This window comes from Salvelinus namaycush, chromosome 25 (genome assembly GCF_016432855.1).
Source record: "Salvelinus namaycush isolate Seneca chromosome 25, SaNama_1.0, whole genome shotgun sequence".
In the NCBI taxonomy this organism is placed as follows: Eukaryota; Metazoa; Chordata; class Actinopteri; order Salmoniformes; family Salmonidae; genus Salvelinus; species Salvelinus namaycush.
Window position 1 is genome coordinate 780,699 of NC_052331.1, and position 19,928 is coordinate 800,626.

At 41.6% G+C, this 19,928-nt stretch overlaps 2 protein-coding genes across 4 annotated transcripts; both read left to right on the forward strand.

Annotated features, from left to right (window-relative positions):
• Nucleotides 1-348: 348 nt before the first annotated feature.
• LOC120020098 (death-associated protein kinase 3-like) lies at nucleotides 349-15,461 on the forward strand. 2 transcript variants are annotated; one of them, XM_038963541.1, is made up of 11 exons: nucleotides 349-456; nucleotides 3,601-3,707; nucleotides 9,261-9,482; nucleotides 9,906-10,044; nucleotides 11,438-11,567; nucleotides 11,902-11,950; nucleotides 12,070-12,096; nucleotides 12,399-12,551; nucleotides 12,793-12,838; nucleotides 13,053-13,264; nucleotides 13,433-15,461. In XM_038963541.1, exons 2-11 carry the CDS (start codon nucleotides 3,646-3,648, stop codon nucleotides 13,746-13,748), a joined length of 1,356 nt encoding a protein of 451 aa, XP_038819469.1. In that variant the 5' UTR covers nucleotides 349-456; nucleotides 3,601-3,645; the 3' UTR covers nucleotides 13,749-15,461. The 2 variants fall into 2 exon arrangements, with proteins under 2 accessions (XP_038819469.1, XP_038819468.1); XM_038963540.1 differs by lacking the exon at nucleotides 349-456 and adding an exon at nucleotides 1,847-1,893.
• A 383-nt stretch (nucleotides 15,462-15,844) lies between these two features.
• LOC120020142 lies at nucleotides 15,845-18,078 on the forward strand. Of its 2 annotated transcripts, none has more exons than XM_038963614.1 (6): nucleotides 15,845-15,943; nucleotides 16,118-16,403; nucleotides 16,549-16,725; nucleotides 16,928-17,024; nucleotides 17,265-17,418; nucleotides 17,577-18,078. In XM_038963614.1, exons 2-6 carry the CDS (start codon nucleotides 16,197-16,199, stop codon nucleotides 17,653-17,655), a joined length of 714 nt encoding a protein of 237 aa, XP_038819542.1. In that variant the 5' UTR covers nucleotides 15,845-15,943; nucleotides 16,118-16,196; the 3' UTR covers nucleotides 17,656-18,078. The 2 variants fall into 2 exon arrangements, with proteins under 2 accessions (XP_038819542.1, XP_038819543.1); XM_038963615.1 differs by having other exon boundaries at nucleotides 15,901-15,943; nucleotides 16,217-16,403.
• Nucleotides 18,079-19,928: the final 1,850 nt, after the last annotated feature.

A 19,928-nucleotide genomic window follows, 5' to 3' on the forward strand; every position in this document is an offset into this window, starting at 1 on the left:
ATGACTCATTCTTTAAAATAAAATAATGAAATGTCCAATATGCTTTAGAAAATCTCTTGTCATTATCAAAACAAAAGAATAATGGAACAATAGTCTGTCAGAGGAGCTGAAGAAATACTACATTCACTGACAAGATTCATAAGATTGGAAGATACCATCCAATAATCATTTATAGATTTGAATTGTCTGTCGCTAGTTGTAGAGTTAAAACAATAACATTTTTTAAAGTTGGATTCTGAGAACGCCAAATATCGGAAAGGTGAAAGTTTGAGCAGAAATGTATAATTAAGTTATTTAAAAAATGGGCTGAATGCCTGGTGGGATACCTATCCATCCAGTCATCAGGAGCCCCTCATACCATATGGTCCATCCTGAAATGGAACATGCTGTAATTATCTTTAACCACATTTGACTCCGGAGACGAATGGGGGACCCGTAGCCGGTTAACGTTCTAATGTAGGTAGCTATCTATATTATTGTGATTAAATTACGTCATTTTTTAAATAAAATTGCCATCGTGTCGTTTTACACAAACGTTAGCGTTTGCTTCGAATCCCGACCTTGTGTATGACAAGCACAGCTAGCATGCAGCGATTGCTAAATTGGATAGCTAGACTGGCTAATGTAAGTTAGCAGCTAGCAAGTTAACTAGATACAATGTAATAGTTTTGTCAAATTGTTACAATAGCTTAAATGTTATGAATAGTTATCGATTTGACCCATTGTCATATCAGTCCGGTGTTTTAGCTAGGATTGCTGGTGAGTTATTTTCTTCTGGACTAAGTGGACAGACATAGTTAGCTTGCTCGTTACAGACGTTAGCTAGCAAGATTTGTTTTGCTTGAAACAAAATCGTAGGCCTATTTAACAAATCAAAAAAATATATATATTGATAGCAGAAGTTAGCAAATGGTTATCTAATGTCATGTTAAAACCGCATTGAGAGCCTTTAATCAGCTAGGTAGTTGATGGAAGAATATGACGTAAGTAGGACTGACTAATGCATCGACATCAGCCTGCTGTGTTGACTTCGGCCAAGTATGGACGGCCACTGCTGGTGTTGTTGAATCAAATCAAATTGTATTGGTCACACACACATGGTTAGCAGATGTTAATGCGTGTGTAGCGAAATGCTTGTGCTTCTAGTTTCTGACAGTGCAGTAATATCTAACAAGTAGTCTAACAATTCCCCAACCACTACCTAATACACACATCTGAAGGGGTGAATGAGAATATGTACATATAAATATATGGATTTTTTATTTATTTATTTATTTCACCTTTATTTAACCAGGTAGGCAAGTTGAGAACACGTTCTCATTTACAATTGCGACCTGGCCAAGATAAAGCAAAGCAGTTCGACACATACAACAACACATAGTTACACATGGAGTAAAACAAACATACAGTCAATAATACAGTGAAAAATAAGTCTATATACAATGTGAGCAAGTGAGGTGAATTAAGGGAGGTGAAGGCAAACAAAATATATATATATAAATAAATAAAAATATAAAAAAGGCCATGGTGGCGAAGTAAATACAATATAGCAAGTAAAAACACTGGAATGGTTGGTTTGCAGTGGAAGAAAGTGCAAAGTAGAGATAGAAATAATGGGGTGCAAAGGAGCTAAATAAATAAATAAATACAGTAGGTAAAGAGGTAGTTGTTTGGGCTAAATTATAGATGGGCTATGTACAGGTGCAGTAATCTATGAGCTGCTCTGACAGCTGGTGCTTAAAGCTAGTGAGGGAGATAAGTGTTTCCAGTTTCAGAGATTTTTGTAGTTCGTTCCAGTCATTGGCAGCAGAGAACTGGAAGGAGAGGCGGCCAAAGGAAGAATTGGTTTTGGGGGTGACCAGAGAGATATACCTGCTGGAGCGCGTGCTACAGGTAGGTGCTGCTATGGTGACCAGCGAGCTGAGATAAGGGGGGACTTTACCTAGCAGGGTCTTGTAGATGACCTGGAGCCAGTGGGTTTGGCGACGAGTATGAAGCGAGGGCCAGCCAACGAGAGTGTACAGGTCGCAGTGGTGGGTAGTATATGGGGCTTTGGTGACAAAACGGATAGCACTGTGATAGACTGCATCCAATTTATTGAGTAGGGTTTTGGAGGCTATTTTGTAAATGACATCACCGAAGTCGAGGATTGGTAGGATGGTCAGTTTTACAAGGGTATGTTTGGCAGCATGAGTGAAGGATGCTTTGTTGCGGAATAGGAAGCCAATTCTAGATTTAACTTTGGATTGGAGATGTTTGATGTGAGTCTGGAAGGAGAGTTTACAGTCTAACCAGACACCTAGGTATTTGTAGTTGTCCACATATTCTAAGTCAGAGCCGTCCAGAGTAGTGATGTTGGACAGGCGGGCAGGTGCAGGCAGCGATCGGTTGAAGAGCATGCATTTAGTTTTACTTGTATTTAAGAGCAATTGGAGGCCACGGAAGGAGAGTTGTATGGCATTGAAGCTCGCCTGGAGGGTTGTTAACACAGTGTCAAAAGAAGGGCCAGAAGTATACAGAATAGTGTCGTCTGCGTAGAGGTGGATCAGAGACTCACCAGCAGCAATAGCGACATCATTGATGTATACAGAGAAGAGAGTCGGTCCAAGAATTGAACCCTGTGCCACCCCCATAGAGACTGCCAGAGGCCCGGACAACAGACCCTCCGATTTGACACACTGAACTCGATCAGAGAAGTAGTTGGTGAACCAGGCGAGGCAATCATTAGATAAACCAAGGCTGTCGAGTCTGCCGATGAGGATGTGGTGATTGACAGAGTCAAAAGCCTTGGCCAGGTCAATGAATACGGCTGCACAGTATTGTTTCTTATCGATGGCGGTTAAGATATCGTTTATGACCTTGAGCGTGGCTGAGGTGCACCCATGACCAGCTCTGAAACCAGATTGCATAGCAGAGAAGGTATGGTGGGATTCGAAATGGTCGGTAATGTTTGTTGACTTGGCTTTCGAAGACCTTAGAAAGGCAGGGTAGGATAGATATAGGTCTGTAGCTGTTTGGGTCAAGAGTGTCCCCCCCTTTGAAGAGGGGGATGACCGCAGCTGCTTTCCAATCTTTGGGAATCTCAGACGACACGAAAGAGAGGTTGAAAAGGCTAGTAATAGGGGTGGCAACAATTTCAGCAGATAGTTTTAGAAAGAAAGGGTCCAGATTATCTAGCCCAGCTGATTTGTAAGGGTCCAGATTTTGCAGCTCTTTCAGTGGCCTTGAGATAAAGCTGTTTTTCAGTCTCTCGGTCCCATCTTTGATGCACCTGTACTGACCTCGCCTTCTGGATGGTAGCGGTGTGAACAAGCAGTGTCTCGGGTGGTTGTTGTCCTTGATTATCTTTTTGGGGGGGGGGGGAATGTGCGCACTGTCATAAATCCATACTGTATGTGTTTGTTTGAGCTGATTTTATTATCACTGCCACCTAATGTTGCTGTAACATGTCTATAACAATCAATCTTGTAGCTCATTTAGGCATTTCAGCTCATGTCAACATCACATTCATCTGTCATTGTTATGATATTGGTCTTAAACCTTTGTGCTCTTTCTCTGGTAGTTACAAAAAATATTTTTTCCCCCTCTTCTGTATTTCAGTGTGATTCAAGACACAGCTTCTCTCAGCAGCAACCCAGTCAGACCATGGCTGGCTTCAGGCAAGAGGATGTGGAGGTGTTCTATGATATGGGGGAGGAGCTGGGGAGGTAAGTTCTGACATCTGTAGGGCTAACTGAGAGCGCACAGATTCTTCTGCTTTTTCAAGATCGGACGTGATTGTGTGATACTGTTTTGCTGGATGATACTAGCCTTGACTTGATTCAGCTTGCCCGGTGCATCAGTGGGTAGAGTTCGCACTTCAGGGCAAGTGAGGTAAACTCTAAACCTGGCCTACCCAGCACATCAGACAATTTCAATCAAGCATGCCTACTAATGAATATGTTTTGAATGAGGTGGCAGAATAATACCGATCTCTTATCACCTTTTCGTTCTCGCTTGCATGTGAAGTGAAACACAATTTCTCTAAACAATCTTTTTAATATAGAATCCGTTGTTTGACTCTCATAATGATATACCAGTATAATACCACTTATTTAACTTGAAAATGCATAGCAGGAGGAAAACATGCATTGGCACATCCCCAGTGTATTTGTGGAACTGTTTATTAAACTGTATTGCACTCTGCCTTGTTATACAAGCTCTGTTTTTAGCAAGTCCTTGTAAACTAAACAGAGCTAGAGCAATAGAATGAGTCATGTGCTTGTAGAGGATTAAAACCTGACTCTCAAATGGCACCCTATTCCCTTCATAGCGCACTACTTGAACATAGTGCTTTATATGGAAGCAGGGTTTTTTGCTACAGTGTTGCAGCAGAAGAATGACATCATTGTGTTGGGTACTAACTTCTAAACTTGAAGTATCCTTATTCATGTTACCATATTAGAACTGAGGGTATGGAAATCTACTGAGTGGGAAAGGGGAGTGCAGGAAGAACATGTTATTGTTAAATCTCAGGTATCCTATGGAGAGGAGAAGTGCTACAGTCTGGTTTCAGTCAACAGATAAGGTAGGCCAGCCATGAGTTGGGGAGGAGTGAGGAATTTGGGCATTTATTTTCTCTCCATGCCTCTAGGTTTAGACTTACTGTGAGAGGAGTGGAGACAGTGCAGGAGTTAAAGTTCTCCTGTGACGGATTTCCATCATGGTTTCTGGAGAGGTTATTTTTGAGAGCAATGTAGATCCGCAATAAAAATGTCGGGGAGTGACATGGCCTAATACAGAGAAGCTGTTCTACAAAATATATTCCCAAATAAATGTTTTCTCAAGTATTTTATTTTCTCTGTTAAACTGTGTACACTGAACTGACATGCATGATTGTTGCTGACACTCAGACACTCAACGTTCAGATGAAGGGAATTAAATAGTCTATAATACGCACCACCGCGTCGCTCAATTCAAACAGTGGTGTGTAGCCTACAGGGAAACATGTATTCTGGCAAGCAGTCAATGCACAATAATTCTTAATGCAATCACAGGAAAACACTTTTAAAAGCAGTTTTGGCAAATATAATTTGAAAGCAGTTTTGGCCTTTGTTAGTAAAAGAGGGGTTCACAGTTCCATTGCTACCACATTTATTTCTCTACTCCTTCAATTGCGCAAGTGGTATGGTTTGACAAATGCAGTGACAACAGGAGTTTCAAGCATGTTAGGGGAAGCTGCATAACAGAGCTCTTAAAGGAGCAACGGCCTCTTAAAAGGGCAATGATATAGGCCTACTTCGTAATAGAAACAACAACAAAAAATGTGGGTAGTGAATAATAATTATTCATTAATAATAACAATCAGTATGTTGTGTCCAGTGGGGTAAATGCAAAGGGACAAACGCCATGCTTTAGCCTACGTACATTTAAAAAATATTGTTTTTTATTGCTTTATCTAATAAAGCATACGTGGTCGCTTTCCCATTGTCTTGTTGTTTTGGTACATTTTCATCTCCAAAATGCAGCCGTCTCAGCCTCGCTCTGTGCTTTCTGTGGTGGAGGGGCAGACAGAGAAAGTACTGAGTGTACACTACCAGTCAAAAGCTTTAGAACACCCCCATTTTTCATTTTTTTTAATAGAAATTTAAGCAGTTCAAGTCCAGTGAATAACCTGAAATGGTACAAAGGTAAGCGGAAAACTGCCGCTTACCTTTAAAAAAAGTTTTGGTTACCAAAAACTGAAAAAATTATGTACATTTCAGAGTTATTTAAAAACATTTTATTTTTTTAAATACATTTTTTTTTAAAGGCCTTTTTCAGGGAACAAGTAATGGGTTAACAACTTACAGCTGTTCTGCAGCAATGGAAGTAAATTAAGCCTTGTAGGTTGATGTTAACAAGTCCTTCAGGTCTCCCAACTTTTGTTGATACAAACCCTTACAATCCCTCTGTCTGTATAAAAGCAGTGTTGGAACAGACTGTGTTACTACACCCTCTTAAGCATTATTTGGACAGTATTGTACTGCAAGAAAGTAGTATATTGCTATCATAATGGCGAGAAAAAGGCCATTAACAAAGGAAGACAGATAGACCATTATAACCCTTAAAAGTGTAGGTCTTTCCTTTAGAGAAATTGCAAAGAAAGCCAAGGTGAGTACAGTTTCCTACACCATCAGAAGGCACTTGGAAACTGACAGGAAGAGGTCTGGCAGACCCAAAGCCACAACAGAATCAGAAGACAAGTTTCTAAGAGTCAACAGCTTGCGTGATAGGCGGCTCATAGGACGACAGATTCAAGCACAACTTAACACTGGTCGAAGTAAGCAAGTCTCAGTTTCAACTGTGAAGAGAAGGCTTGGAGCTGCAGGTTTGACAGGTCGAGTGGCAGTAAGAAAGCCATTGCTAAGATGGCAAAATAAGAAAAAGAGGCTTGCCTGGGCCATGAAGCACCGCCAGTGGACTACTGAAGACTGGGAGAAGGTCTTACGGACTGATTTAATAAAAAAATGAAATCTTCGGTTCATCACGCAGGGTTTTTGTATGCCGTCGAGTAGGCGAAAGGATGGTTCCTCAGTGTGTGACACCAACTGTCAAACGTGGAGGAGGACGTGTGATTGTCTGGGGCTCTTTTGCTGGATCCAGAGTCGGCGACTTGCACAGAGTGAGTGGCACCCTGAACCAAAATGGCTACCACAGCATTTTGCAGCGCCGTGCAATACCCTCTGGTGTACGCCTAGTTGGTCAGGGGTTCATCCTACAGCAAGATAATGACCCAAAACATACCTCCAGGCTATTTCAGAACTACCTTAGAAGAAAAGAACAAGACGATAGGCTTCAAATCATGGAATGGCCAGCACAGTCTCCAGACTTAAACCCTATGGAGCTGGTTTGGGATAAACTGGGTGAAAGCAAAGCAATCTACATGTGCAACACATTTGTAGGAACTTCTGCAACAGTGTTGGGAAGAACTTTACGAACAATATTTGATTTCCATTGTAGAAAGAATGCCACGAGTGTGTTCGGCTGTTATGTCTGCAAAAGGTGGCTACTTTGATGAATCAAAAATGTTGATTACATGTTGTTAAACAAAACGATTCCATTATTTATTTTTGGTCTCCAATTGTTTATTTGTTCTATGCTTTAATTTCAGAGTACATTAAGACATTAAACTGTGAATTTCAATAAAAACTGGAAAAATTGAGGTGTTCTAAAACTTTTAACTGGTAGTACAGGTGTTCGTTGAGCTTCTCTGGTTGTACGTGATTGGCTCAGGGTGCTGTCACTCAAGAGGACACTACGTCCCCGCAGCACCTGCTGGGAGAGCTAGCCAGCAAAAGCAGGGTGCACCTGATACAATGATTGTTCTCGATTATATTGACTGATTGGTTCTGTATGGGGTGGCAAAAGCACCTCTTCGGTGCTCCATATATTTACAGTAGAAGTTCCCGCCCAAGAAGGCTCATTGTCATTGGCCAAAGATAAATCAACGTCTTATGCCCGTTAACTCTGGACTGATGTGTCAACTTCATAGCTAGCTAGTTGTTTACCACCCGCTGTTACCACGTCTTTAAGCTAGGTAGCTTAGTTATGTCCTAGAAAATCATTTTCTACCTTTTAGTATTATGAAGGAAATGTGTAGAGAACGCCTGGTGCTCATTATTCACCTAAACTTGAAAATATGTCCATCCAATAAAATAAAGCAATCTGGAAAATGAGATTCAGGTCGAGTGGTTGGTGGTGGATCATGTAGCAGCTGCTAACATCTGTTTTGAGCCTATAGGATATTATAGCTAGCCTACCTAACGTTACATGTATTATAGTTGATGTTTGATGGCAGACTGTATTACGCATGGAACCACATGTAAAATAAGGGTTAGTTATACATATATTTGATGGAACTCTGCAATAGATTAAGCAAGAGAATAGCGTTATAAACGTTGCATGTTGTTAACCGGGCCCCTTTATAACAGGCAGGCAGACACATAATATTGCAGACAGATTACTAGCTCGTTTACACTAGAAAAGTCTGCTGGACTACCGTGGTCGTCTGTGCAATAAGAGCTAAAGATATGGGAGGTAGCCATAAACTGATAATAACCCATGTTATAACGTTTGTGTGTGGCTCAAAACTCATTTATGGGATTCAATGTGTAGTCAGTGTAGTGTACTGGTTTCGATGCATATGAGCTTTGTTGATTGATTTTGCCCCACCAATATTTTCTTTTTAAAATCACCCCTGTACATTTTATAGCCACTATTTTGCATCAGTTGGGCAACAGATGATAATGCCTGTTGCTAATAGCACATCTGATAATATAGACCATGGGCTATATGCATGGTCCAATATTGTTTTTCAATGTTTCACCAATATGTTATTTCACTCATTTCTGGAGGTGGAAATTATATTCTAGATGGTATCAGCGTCATCTTATTTTCATTCATGTTGGAGTAGAATGTCCTTTTTTAAAAAGCTTCTCAGTCCTTCTACATAACAATGATCCCAGGGAGGAACCCGGACCCCCTAAGAAAAGGGGCTGGAATCGTTCAGACTCAGTTAAATACATGTACAAAATTATAATTTTTCCCTAAAAGCATGATGGTCATAGGCTTTCTTACAGGCCGGTGACGTCACGACTTCCCATCAAACCAACTCCTTGAATGCCCTACTCCTTGAAATTTGCAATTTGCAGTGTAAAAAAACACTACTTTGCTATCCAAAAACAAATGCTTTAGTGTGCACTTTACTGTATTTATACTTGGAATAGACTTTTGAACAGTAAAAGTTCCAAAGTCACTGGTGGATGTCTTTAAGTTTCAGTTATGGGTTTTATTTTTGTTTTAACTCCTGGGAAAGGGCTTGCAGACATAAATTATATGGCAGAGCAGAAAATTCAGTTCTTTGCAGACACACAATAACCCAAGACATTCCTTTAGGAACGGATTCACTCTCTGGAATGCAGCCTTCATAGCTTCTTCTTCCTATAGCATTACCATGCGCTAAATCAAATGTTGGGTGATTTTAGATTTTTTTTGTCACCCACTTTACATTTGCTTATGGTCTTCATCTTATTACATCAAAGTTATGAAACTGCCAGCCAGTGTGTTTCACTGAACACTATCCTATACAATCTGTAGTCAAGATTGGTATATTGCTTCAAATCGGGATTTTTCTAAATGAGCTATCTGATTGTGGCCCAGTCACTCTTTCTTGTGTATTCTATGTTCATGTTTTACTTTGTATCATCATTCTCATGATGTCATTTCCCCCCTCCCCTCAGCGGACAGTTTGCCATCGTACGGAAGTGTAAAGAGAAGCCCTCTGGCTCTGAGTACGCCGCCAAATTTATCAAGAAGCGTCGTCTGTCGTCTAGCCGCCGGGGCGTTAGCCGCGAGGAGATCGAGAGGGAGGTGAACATCCTGAGAGAGATCCAGCACAGCAACATCATAACGCTACACGACATCTTCGAGAACAAGACCGACGTCATCCTCATCCTGGAGCTGTAAGGGAGACTAGATGAGACCAGGGTCATATTCATAAATAATGTCAGAGTAGAAATTCTGATCTAGGGTCTTCACAATTAATGAGATTACATAGGGGTGGCAGGTAGCCTGGTGGTTAGAGCCTTGGGCCAGTAACCGAAAGGTTGCTAGATAGAATCCCCGAGCTGACAAGGTAAACATCTGTCGTTCTGCCCCTGAACAAGGCAGTTAACCCACTGTTCCTAAGCCGTCATTGTAAATAAGAATTTGTTCTTAACTGACTTGCCTAGTTAAATAAAGGTAAAATATTTTTTTTTTGCCTGTGTGACATTCTGTTCCTGCTCTCTTGTAAAGTGAAAAATCCCAAAACATCCTGATGTGGTTCTGTTGAGATGCTAGTTGTGTGTGTTGTTTTAGATTAATCTGTTTATGTTGTGTTTCAGGGTGTCTGGAGGGGAGCTGTTTGACTTCCTGGCAGAGAAGGAGTCTTTAACAGAGGAGGCCGCCACACAGTTCCTCAAACAGATCCTGGATGGGGTCCACTACCTGCACTCCAAATGCATAGCTCACTTTGACCTCAAGGTATACACACACACAGATCTACTACCAGGGTCTACTACCTGCAGTGCCCGCACTCTAAACGCATCGCACACTTTGATCTCAAAGTGGACCGTAGGCTGTGGAGCTGGGTAAGCCAGGGTCATGTTCAACGGAAAACGTTTTGCAATGGAATACACAGTCCAGGTAGTCTCTAGTGTCTAGTGAACACCCTCCAGGCTGGTGTTTTCAACAGTCATCCATTTTAAACACTTACACTATATATACAAAATTATGTGGACACACCTTCAAATTAGTAGATTCGGCTATTTTCAGCCACACCCGTTGCTGACATTTGTATAAAATCGAGTACACAGCCATGCAATCAGCCATGCAAACATTGGAAGTAGAATGGTCTTACTGAAGAGTTCAGTGACTTTCAACGTGGCACAGTCATAGGATGCCATCTTTCCAACAAGCAGTTTGTCAAATTTCTGCCCTGCTAGAGCTGCTCTAGTCAACTGTAAGGGCTGTTGTTGTGAAGTGGAAACGTCTAGGAGCAACAACGGCTCTGCCACAAAGTGGTAGGCCACACAAGCTCACAGAACGGGACCGCCGAGTGCTGTAGCGGGTAAAGAATCTTCTGTCCACGGTTGCAACACTCACTTCCGAGTTGCAAACTGCCTCTGGAAGCAACGTCAGCACAATAACTGTTTGTCTGGAGTCTTATGAAATGGGTTTCCATGCCAGAGCAGCCACACACAAGCCTAAGATCACCATGCGCAATGCCAAGCGTCGGCTGGAGTGGTGTAAAGCTCGCTGCCAGTGGACTCCGGAGCAGTGGAAATGTGTTCTCTGGAGTGATGAATCACGCTTCACCATCTGGCAGTCCAACGGACTAATCTGGGTTTGGCGGATGCCAGGAGAACGCTACCTGCCCCAATGCATAGTGCCAACTGTAAAGTTTGGTGGAGGAGGAATAATGGTCTGGGGCTGTTTCTCATTGTTTGGGCTAGGCCCCTTAGTTTCAGTGAAGGGAAATCTTAACACTGAAGAATACAATGACATTCTAGACAATTCTGTGCTTCCAACTTTGTGGCAACAGTTTGGGGAAGGCCCTTGACAATGCCCCCGTGCACAAAGCGAGATCCATACAGAAATGGTTTGTTGAGATCAGTGTGGAAGAACTTGACTGGCCTGCACAGAGCTCCATTCCCATGATTTTGGAATGAGATGTTTTACAAGCAGGTGTCCACATACTTTTGGTCATGTAGTGTACCATGATAGTATGCTGTTTAGGATATTATAATAATAGTAATAATCATTCAGGTCAGTTATTTATTTTCAACATATGACGTTGTTATTATATTTCAAAACATCTGTAGTGTATCCATTCTCTTCTAACTTGTATTATGGAATGCTTGTGTTTTTGTTGCAGCCGGAGAACATTATGCTGCTGGATAAGAATGTTCCCAACCCCAGGATCAAACTCATCGACTTCGGCATCGCTCATCAGATCAAAGCTGGGAACGAGTTTAAAAACATCTTCGGAACGCCAGAGTTCGTTGGTGAGACCCTTTCCTACCGCTCAAGACCAAAAGAGCCATGAACAGTTTTTTTTTACCGGCATTAGTACGGCTTTTATTTTGGAAAAGGATTCTTTTCACTTCGGGTTTGGATTCCCTTGGGGGGAAAAAATAATTCCTTATTCCTATTTAAGACATAACAGTATCCATAAAATGTCTATCCAGAAATATGTTATTGTTATGGTATGCCCACATGGGGAAAATATTCCTTGACATTTATCTTATTTAGTGGAGGTCTGTGTGCTATCCTTGACGACCATCTGGGTTGAATTAAAGCTTTAAAGCGATTCTGGTGATGATGCTGCTTGTTTTACAGCTCCAGAGATAGTCAACTATGAACTGCTAGGCCTGGAGGCTGACATGTGGTAAAATGGACTAAGATCATTGAAATGTTTTTTATGATTTTGAGAATTTTTTCTTCTTTTGTTATTGTTGTTTCGCTCTGAGGGTAAATCTCACTAAGTTTTGTCCCTTTTGTCTCCAGGAGTATTGGAGTTATCACATACATTCTGTAAGTACTTGTTCACATTATAATGGTTATCTCTTTTCATACAGTCAGTTGAGCGATTTTTAAACGGTGTTAAGTTAAATTATTTCAAATATACACACATTTTTGCATTACAAATGACAACTCTAGAAGTGACACGTATTTCTCAGTAATTCTATCGTCAAAATGATGTCATAGCAAGTATGCCAATCTCCTGTGTATAACGTTTGGCCATGACCGGAAAGATGACACGATACAGTACGTCTGTTTTACCTCCTGTTGAGGGTTCTTATTGTGTTCTCACCATGCTGTCTGTCGGTCCTCAGGTTGAGTGGTGCCTCTCCGTTCCTGGGGGAGACCAAGCAGGAGACTCTGACCAACATCTCTGCAGTCAACTATGACTTTGACGAGGAGTACTTCAGCAACACCAGTGAGCTGGCCAAGGACTTCATCAGACGCCTGCTGGTCAAGGATCCCAAGTAAGCCTGGTTTTACGCTGGACGGAGTACGCCAGGGAATGCTTAAAATAACATACACCGGAACCGTGCACTCTGTCTGTCTTTTTTTAATCGCATATTATCTCAGGGACCCCTAGCGAGAACTAAAGGTCTGTACCTTTTTTTGGCACCAATGTTAGAACTGCAAATACTGAAGCATAAAAGTCGGGAAGAAATGAGTCGTTGATTTTCATCTCTAATCATTGACAAATGCTTCTTCCAGGAAGAGAATGACCATCGATGACAGCCTTCAGCATCCCTGGATCAAGGTAGGTACCTCTCACTACCTCTCACCATCTCATACATACTGTACCTCACATATCAGTAATCCCCCAAACTATATCACTAATCCCCCCCCCAAAAAATATATGCAACTGCTGGCTAATAGCACCCATTATACTGGGTGTTTTTTGGCCAGACAAAATAATTGAGCACCCCCCACACACTTTTATCTACTATCCATTAAACCCCCTCTCCTCCCAGGTGATCAAGAGGCGGAACGTGCGCCAGGAGGAGAGCGGGAAGAAGCCGGAGCGCAGGCGCCTGAAGACGACGCGTCTAAAGGAGTACACTATCAAGTCCCACTCCTCCATGCCCCCCAACAACACCTACGTCAACTTTGAACGCTTCTCCCGGGTGCTGGAGGAGATCGCTGCTGCCGAGGAGGGGCTGAGAGACCTGGAGCACAGCCAGAGGTAGGAGGGGAAGGAGGGGGGGGATAAACGGAGGGATAGATGGATGGATGATTCAATGAATGGGCGGATGAATTAATTTGTGATTATTAAAAACACATATAAAGCCGTTCTAGTTGGGTACAACAATACATCTATCCGTTCATTCTAACATCCCCCTCTCTTCTCCAGGTCATGTCAGGAGGACGTGGCTGCTCTACTCTCTATCTATGAGGAGAAGGAGGGCTGGTACAAGAAGGAGAACCAGAGCATCGCCAGCGACCTGGGTCACATCCGCCAGGCTCTGCAGGGTACCCAGGCCCAGCGCAGACAGAGTCAAGAGGATGCCCGCGCCGCCATGCTGGCAGCTAACGCACTCAAGAGGACGTTTGGTCGCCTGGAGAACCGCTACGAGGTCCTGGCGGAGCAGGTGGCGTCGGAGGTGCGCTGGGTGGAGGAGCTGGTCAGAGGGATAGAGAGGGAGAAAGACGGGCTGGTCATGCCCTGAGACCTGGCTCCAGCTTGGCTTGTAGAATAGTCCTGAGCCTGGCCTGCCTTCTAGAACCACTAACATTATTCTCATTGAATCACTGACATTAGTCTGAATCTACACTCTTCAGTTTCTTCTTTCTATGGCGGTCTGGTCATGGCCTGTAGGCAAAGTCCTACTGGGCTGTGGCTGGAATCACTGAATGACATTATTCTAGTTATCAGCTTACTTCCTACTATGTCTGTGTGTGTGCCTGGTACAGTCAGGACAGTACATGTACACCAGCTGTCAGAGTTTTTCTGGTGTTGGTGTGGTTGTTGGAATCACTGACATTCTTCTGCTTCTGCACTCTCAGGCTCTTCTTTCCATGTCTGTGTCTGTGTGTTTGTGGCACGAACAGGGCACATATTTTACACCAGCTGTCATCAGATTCAGAACGAGGGTCGAGAGTTCTTCGGGTTAGAGAAAACGCTGGGGCCCCCCGATCATAAGCCCTGCTGCCCCTCACACACATTTGATTGGGAAAAAGGTTACTCCTCCTGTATCACTTTGTATGGAGAGAACTAGCAACGCAGAGTCCTTATTATGAATATGTTTGGTCAACAAAATACGCATTTAATAATACATTTTCGAAATAAATGTTTAATGTCGAAGATAAGGATTTTGATTGTTATACGCAATACTGACACATTGTTTGTAAAATACGCTGTTCGTTTTTGCAGTATATTTGGTTATGATTTGGTTTTCTGCACCGGCAATCATTTTCCTAAAGAGTTTTAAGCTCCATAGTTGAAGAAATACATGGTATATGCACCTGTGCGACAGCCTTAGTCTGGCTTGGTATGCCAATTTCAAGTAAGCAATATTCTCTCGCCTCATAACATGTATCATTCACAGCTGACTGTTATAAGTAACAACATAGTACAAATTGCACAGAAATAACAGGAAATTCATGTCGATGTATTATAGGGAGATCCCAGTACTTCATCTTATTGACACACATCTATTCTATACCATATGTCACTCAGCTGACTTGTTGTGCTGTGATGCAAATGAAACAAATGCAAATACTATAGCAGTCTTACCTAAGGAGAGAGTAGTCTTAAGATATATAGATTGTATAAACCTGTTTTGCTATTTGTACTCTGTGCCTGGATATAGAACACCTTATTGCCTATACATAAGCAAATATGTAGTAATGGCTAGACATGTTAGTGAAAATGCAGGCTTAGTGACTGTCCCTCAAAACGCTTTGGGCCAGTTTCCTGGATAAAAGCATGCTCAATGGAAGTTGTCCATAGAATTAGTTTTTTAGCCCAGGACTAGGCGTAATCTGTGTCTGGGAAACTGCCCCGTTTTGAGTACAACCATTGTGCATAAGATTCTTACCAAATTATCTGCATGATGTTAAACTATGTAAAGTATAAAACATGTTTGTTTTTTTCCATTACACCCAAAATAACCCACGCACTTTAAGACGTTCCACGAGTTAGTCATGAAATCTATGCATCACATTCCATGTTCACCATAGAACTATAGAACCCTATATACTGTGTAATTCCCTAGTTTAATATTCTCATTTGCACTTAAGAATACAGCAGTGTTCCAAACTATCTCCCATTGAATTATTTTTATGTACGCAAAACGTATAATTGGTATGTATTTATTGGTTTGAACGATGACAGTTTTAGACAGGTTTGTGTTTTAAATAAACAAGCTTAAATACATGTAGCTTAACTTTCCTTGTGTATATTTATTGTGTCCATTGAGAGAAGAGTTTACCTTTCAGGTCAAATGAAGGAATGTGGAAAATAATTCAGGGGAAAATTATTACAACTGAATAAACATTTGACCTTCTAAAATTGAATCCTTGTGGGCCCTGGTCAAAAGTAGTGCACTAGATACAGAATAGGGTGCCATTTGGGATGTATTTGATCTCTAGGTGATGTCATAGGAGTCTACAACCATTTGTCAGGGAAAGTGTAAGCTTATTTCTACAAGTAGTTGGCACGTGAACAACCTTCTACAAAAGGATTTGTTTAAAAAGTAGTGAGATGGAATGTGCGGTGATGAGCGCGGCGTGTACTGTACACTCGTCCTGGCATGGTAAAATAAACAGAGAGGCTGCTATGATTCTTCCTCTATAAAAGCATTCTAACTAAGAAGTGGCGAAAGACTGGGTATTGGTTTTAAAGGAGGATATTTGGACAAAGGTAAGTGAGGTGTTTTTGTTGAAAGAGGACTCTGCAGTTAAACGGAAAACCTTACAATATACAGTACTTCTTCAGCCTGTGTAGCATGAGTCGTTAGGCTCAGTTGATAAAGACAAGTGTAAACTTCTGTCTGGACTTCTGAGATTCAGAATTCTCATTTTTTTCCCATCACAGTGGACACAAAAGAGTCCTTCCACCTGGAGCTTGTACAACTGCTGTCTGTCTCTGTTGTCAGACATAACCGACAAGGGATATGATCTTTGTCATTCCCAGCGCAACCACAGCTCCTGCTCCCTTCAACACCATGGTTCGTTCCAAGAGTTCCAAGTCATCCGGGACCTGCTGTAACCTGGTGATGGCACTGCTGACCTTGTGGTCCATGGTCTCCCTCATCGTTATCGTGGTGTGGGCCACCTCTCCTCACATGAAGGGCGTGGCCCAGTGCGACGTAGCCCAACAGGTGTGGACCACAGTTGTTTAGCATACTTGTTTAGCAGTATGGTGCCCTCCCTATCTGGGTACAACCCAGGGTACACTGTCTGTACAAGAGCTCGAGCCAGTGCTTACTGTGAGCTTACCGGTACAATCTTAACTCTGTTACACAGTCCCTGACGGAGAAGATGGAGGGGGCAAAGGTTGTGTGGGAGAAGGAAAAGCAGGCCTTGCTGGAGTCTATAAGGCTGAGCCAGGAGAACCAGACCACACTGCAGCAGGAGATGGAGGTTTTTGCTGAGACACTGAGAGAGAATAACGTGTCCCTGAGCCTCAGCCTGCAGGAGAATGTAAGTGTAGCCTCCAATGTCATTTTAGACATTCACATGTTTGACATCCTTGTTCATGTTCAGAATACATAGATTATAGATTGTATGCTGTTCATGTTCAGGATACAACTCCTTGGAATCAAAACTTTTGGTCAAAACTATCTATTCTAAAACAACATATCCATGTAGATTGTCAGTGACTGTAGATTTGCTTTGTATACAGGCGATGCTGCATGCGAATGAAACAGCACGAAGGAATGCTATTTTCCTGCACAGAGACACACAGAGAAATATGTCCCTAGATCTGAGTCTACAGAGAGGTACGTTATTACTGGATCAAAGAATACATATATATATATACACATGTATTTTTTAATTTGTACCTTTTTTTTATGCAAAGTCCCATTGAGACAGTCTCTTATACGAGGGAGACCTGGCCATGAATCATATCACTCTCGTGATGGCGATTACAGAATAACCGACATATCTTACATTATAAATGTTATTTTATGACACTGGAAGATGTTGTTTAATAATGTTCTGTTTTTTTATTACTGTAGACCATTTTGAGTGGTTACAATTCAACTTCACCCAAGCTGTCCACCAGTCCCACTCCTGCTCTGCTTCATGTGATGCTTCAAATAGCCAGGCGGTAGCAGCAACGAGTCAAATGAAAGCCTGCGAGTCCAGCAAACACTATATGATGACACAAATGTGAGTATACAGCAGCTCATATGTAAAAAATATATATAAATACAAAAAACTAAACCAAAAACTGTAGTTGTGCTGTAGACACCAGCATTCCCGTTATTGTTCAGTTTCATTTCCGCTAAACAAAGATCTTAAAAAGTACATTATGTTTTGTATTACAGGGAAAGAAGAGGTTGCAAGATCAATGGTAATTCACCACAAGAATCACTTCTGTTTATTGCTCATACACACTATGATTGATAACCTCATATATGCAGGCTTGTATCAAACCAACATGGCATAATAGTTTGCAATTGCTTTAGTTTATCCGTGTCCTACTGTCGTTTTTCCCCCTACTTTCGCTCAGTATTGTCATCCAGAGCTTTTTAACTGTGAGGAGAGAACAAGGATGGCCTCATTGTTAATCTGAAGGGTTTATTAATTCATGTGATTAACACATACTTGTTTCACCGTGCTCTGTGTGTACTGTTATATATGATATTTCTCTGTAGGGTTGGAAACATGTTGCACTGTGTCTGTGTTGTGTTATTCCTCTGTGGATAAAACACTCCTGGGGGTAGATCAGCTTTAATATTACAGATAGATGGTGGGTTCTATCAATGTTATTGTCTGTATCATTCCTAATCCCCCGTGTATTTTTTCACAATACAGTATTACACTCATGACATGATTGTGATGGAATAACATGTAACATTTTCCAGCCATGACCAGAACCCTATGTGGGGCGGCAGGTAGCCTAATGGTTAGAGGGTTAGAGCAGTCCCACCACATTTTGTCAACACTGGCAAAGTCCATCTCTGGAATCGCATTCCCCGATTACCTGAACAATGCCTTGGACACTCACTTATGGTCCACATCAGGCAAAATGAGTTGCCATCCCTTGGGAGGCATACGTCTCTCACTGAAATCATAACACAACAACATTTCCCACATGAGAAATAATGTATTGATGATACGTTCCCCAAAGAAGATGGTCATCATATCACATGAGACATACCGTGTGACGTTAGGCCTGTATATCATTTAAAATGCAAGTCATCACTATAAATACTTCAAATACAGGCTAAAAAGTAGAACTATTAACTTAATTAGATCAATAGATTAAACACCATCAAAAGACGATCCTTTGTTTTACTTATCTATTATCTCTATCAACTAAGCGTCATCATTAATGAAAATAATAACTCCAGATTAGTATGAAAATAGTGAGGTTAACAGACTATTTTGATGGTCTGAGTCATCGGACGTTAATTAAACTAGCTAAAGTTACGTTACTTCGTTAACCTGTGTCAGTGTCAAAACACCAGTTTACTAACGCGTTAGCGTTACCGTAGCTACACTGTAAACCTTGTTAACCGAACCATGCTAACATATTAACGTTACTGTAGCCTAATACAGTGATCTTACCTGCTAGATATTCCGATCGATGATGATGATGATCAATGAAAACTCAAACAAAAAAATGTAGCTAATCTAAAGAAAATAAACATAATTCGCGAACAAAATTACCTAAAAGAAAATATATTTTTCCATCGTCCTCTTGACGAGAGTTTAAAAGTCCCGCCATAGCTCTATCCTCATTGGTGAATTATTGGTTACTGTCGATCACGAGTGTCAGGGGGGCCAAGCAGTAACCGAAAGGTTGCAGGATCGAATCACCGAGCTGAAGGTAAACATCTGTCGTTCTGCTCCTGAGCAAGGCAGTTCCCCGGTAGGCTGTCATTGGAAATAAATATATATAAATATAAGAATATATTTGTTCTTGCTTTTTATTTATTATTGTCTCAGACACTAATGTTGAATCACTAGTTTGTTACAGTTACAGTAAATTCCTTTTAATTCCTTATCTATTTTGGGTTTCTGCCAAAATATTTAATGTTGTCAACTTGTCTTGAAATAAAAGAAAATATAATTGCGTTGTTCCTAAATTCAGTGTAATGTGCTACTGTAACAGTATAACTTTAAACCGTCCCCTCGCCCCGACACGGGCGCGAACCAGGGAACCTCTGCACACATCAACAACTGACACCCACGAAGCGTCGTTACCCATCGCTCCACAAAGGCCACAGCCCTTGCAGAGCAAGGGGCAACACTACTTAAGTCTCAGAGCAAGTGACGTAACTGATTGAAATGCTACTAGCGCGTACCCGCTAACTAGCTAGCCATTTCACATCCGTTACACTACATATGCCATGAATCAAAAGGCGCAAAACCCGACGATAGAAGTTGTGTTTTGTCTCAACAGTTGCATTAGCGTCATGGTAGCAGCATTAGTGTCCCGGTAGAAACGTTAAGACTTCCGGTCTTCCGATTTTGCCTTCACAATAAAAGTCTGCGGTAAAACGCTGTGTATGACATGAAATCAATAATTGTGTGCAGCTTTACATAGTGCATAATGTTAAAACTAAAGAGAATTACTACTCCATATAAGATAAATAATATTATAAGGTGGAGCATAATGACTGTTCCTAGGCCGTGGAGCTCATTGACTCATTGACTCATTAGGCCGTCAC

Bases quoted from the DNA above. Each gene is read 5' to 3' on its own strand.
- LOC120020142 (XM_038963614.1), top strand. From the start codon at position 16,197: ATGATCTTTGTCATTCCCAGCGCAACCACAGCTCCTGCTCCCTTCAAC. The intron at 16,404-16,548 runs GTGTGGACCACA...TCTGTTACACAG, and splicing joins AGTGCGACGTAGCCCAACAG to TCCCTGACGGAGAAGATGGA. The intron at 17,025-17,264 runs GTACGTTATTAC...TTATTACTGTAG, and splicing joins AGATCTGAGTCTACAGAGAG to ACCATTTTGAGTGGTTACAA.
- LOC120020098 (XM_038963541.1), top strand. From the start codon at position 3,646: ATGGCTGGCTTCAGGCAAGAGGATGTGGAGGTGTTCTATGATATGGGG. The intron at 9,483-9,905 runs GTAAGGGAGACT...GTTGTGTTTCAG, and splicing joins GTCATCCTCATCCTGGAGCT to GGTGTCTGGAGGGGAGCTGT. The intron at 12,839-13,052 runs GTAGGTACCTCT...CTCTCCTCCCAG, and splicing joins TTCAGCATCCCTGGATCAAG to GTGATCAAGAGGCGGAACGT.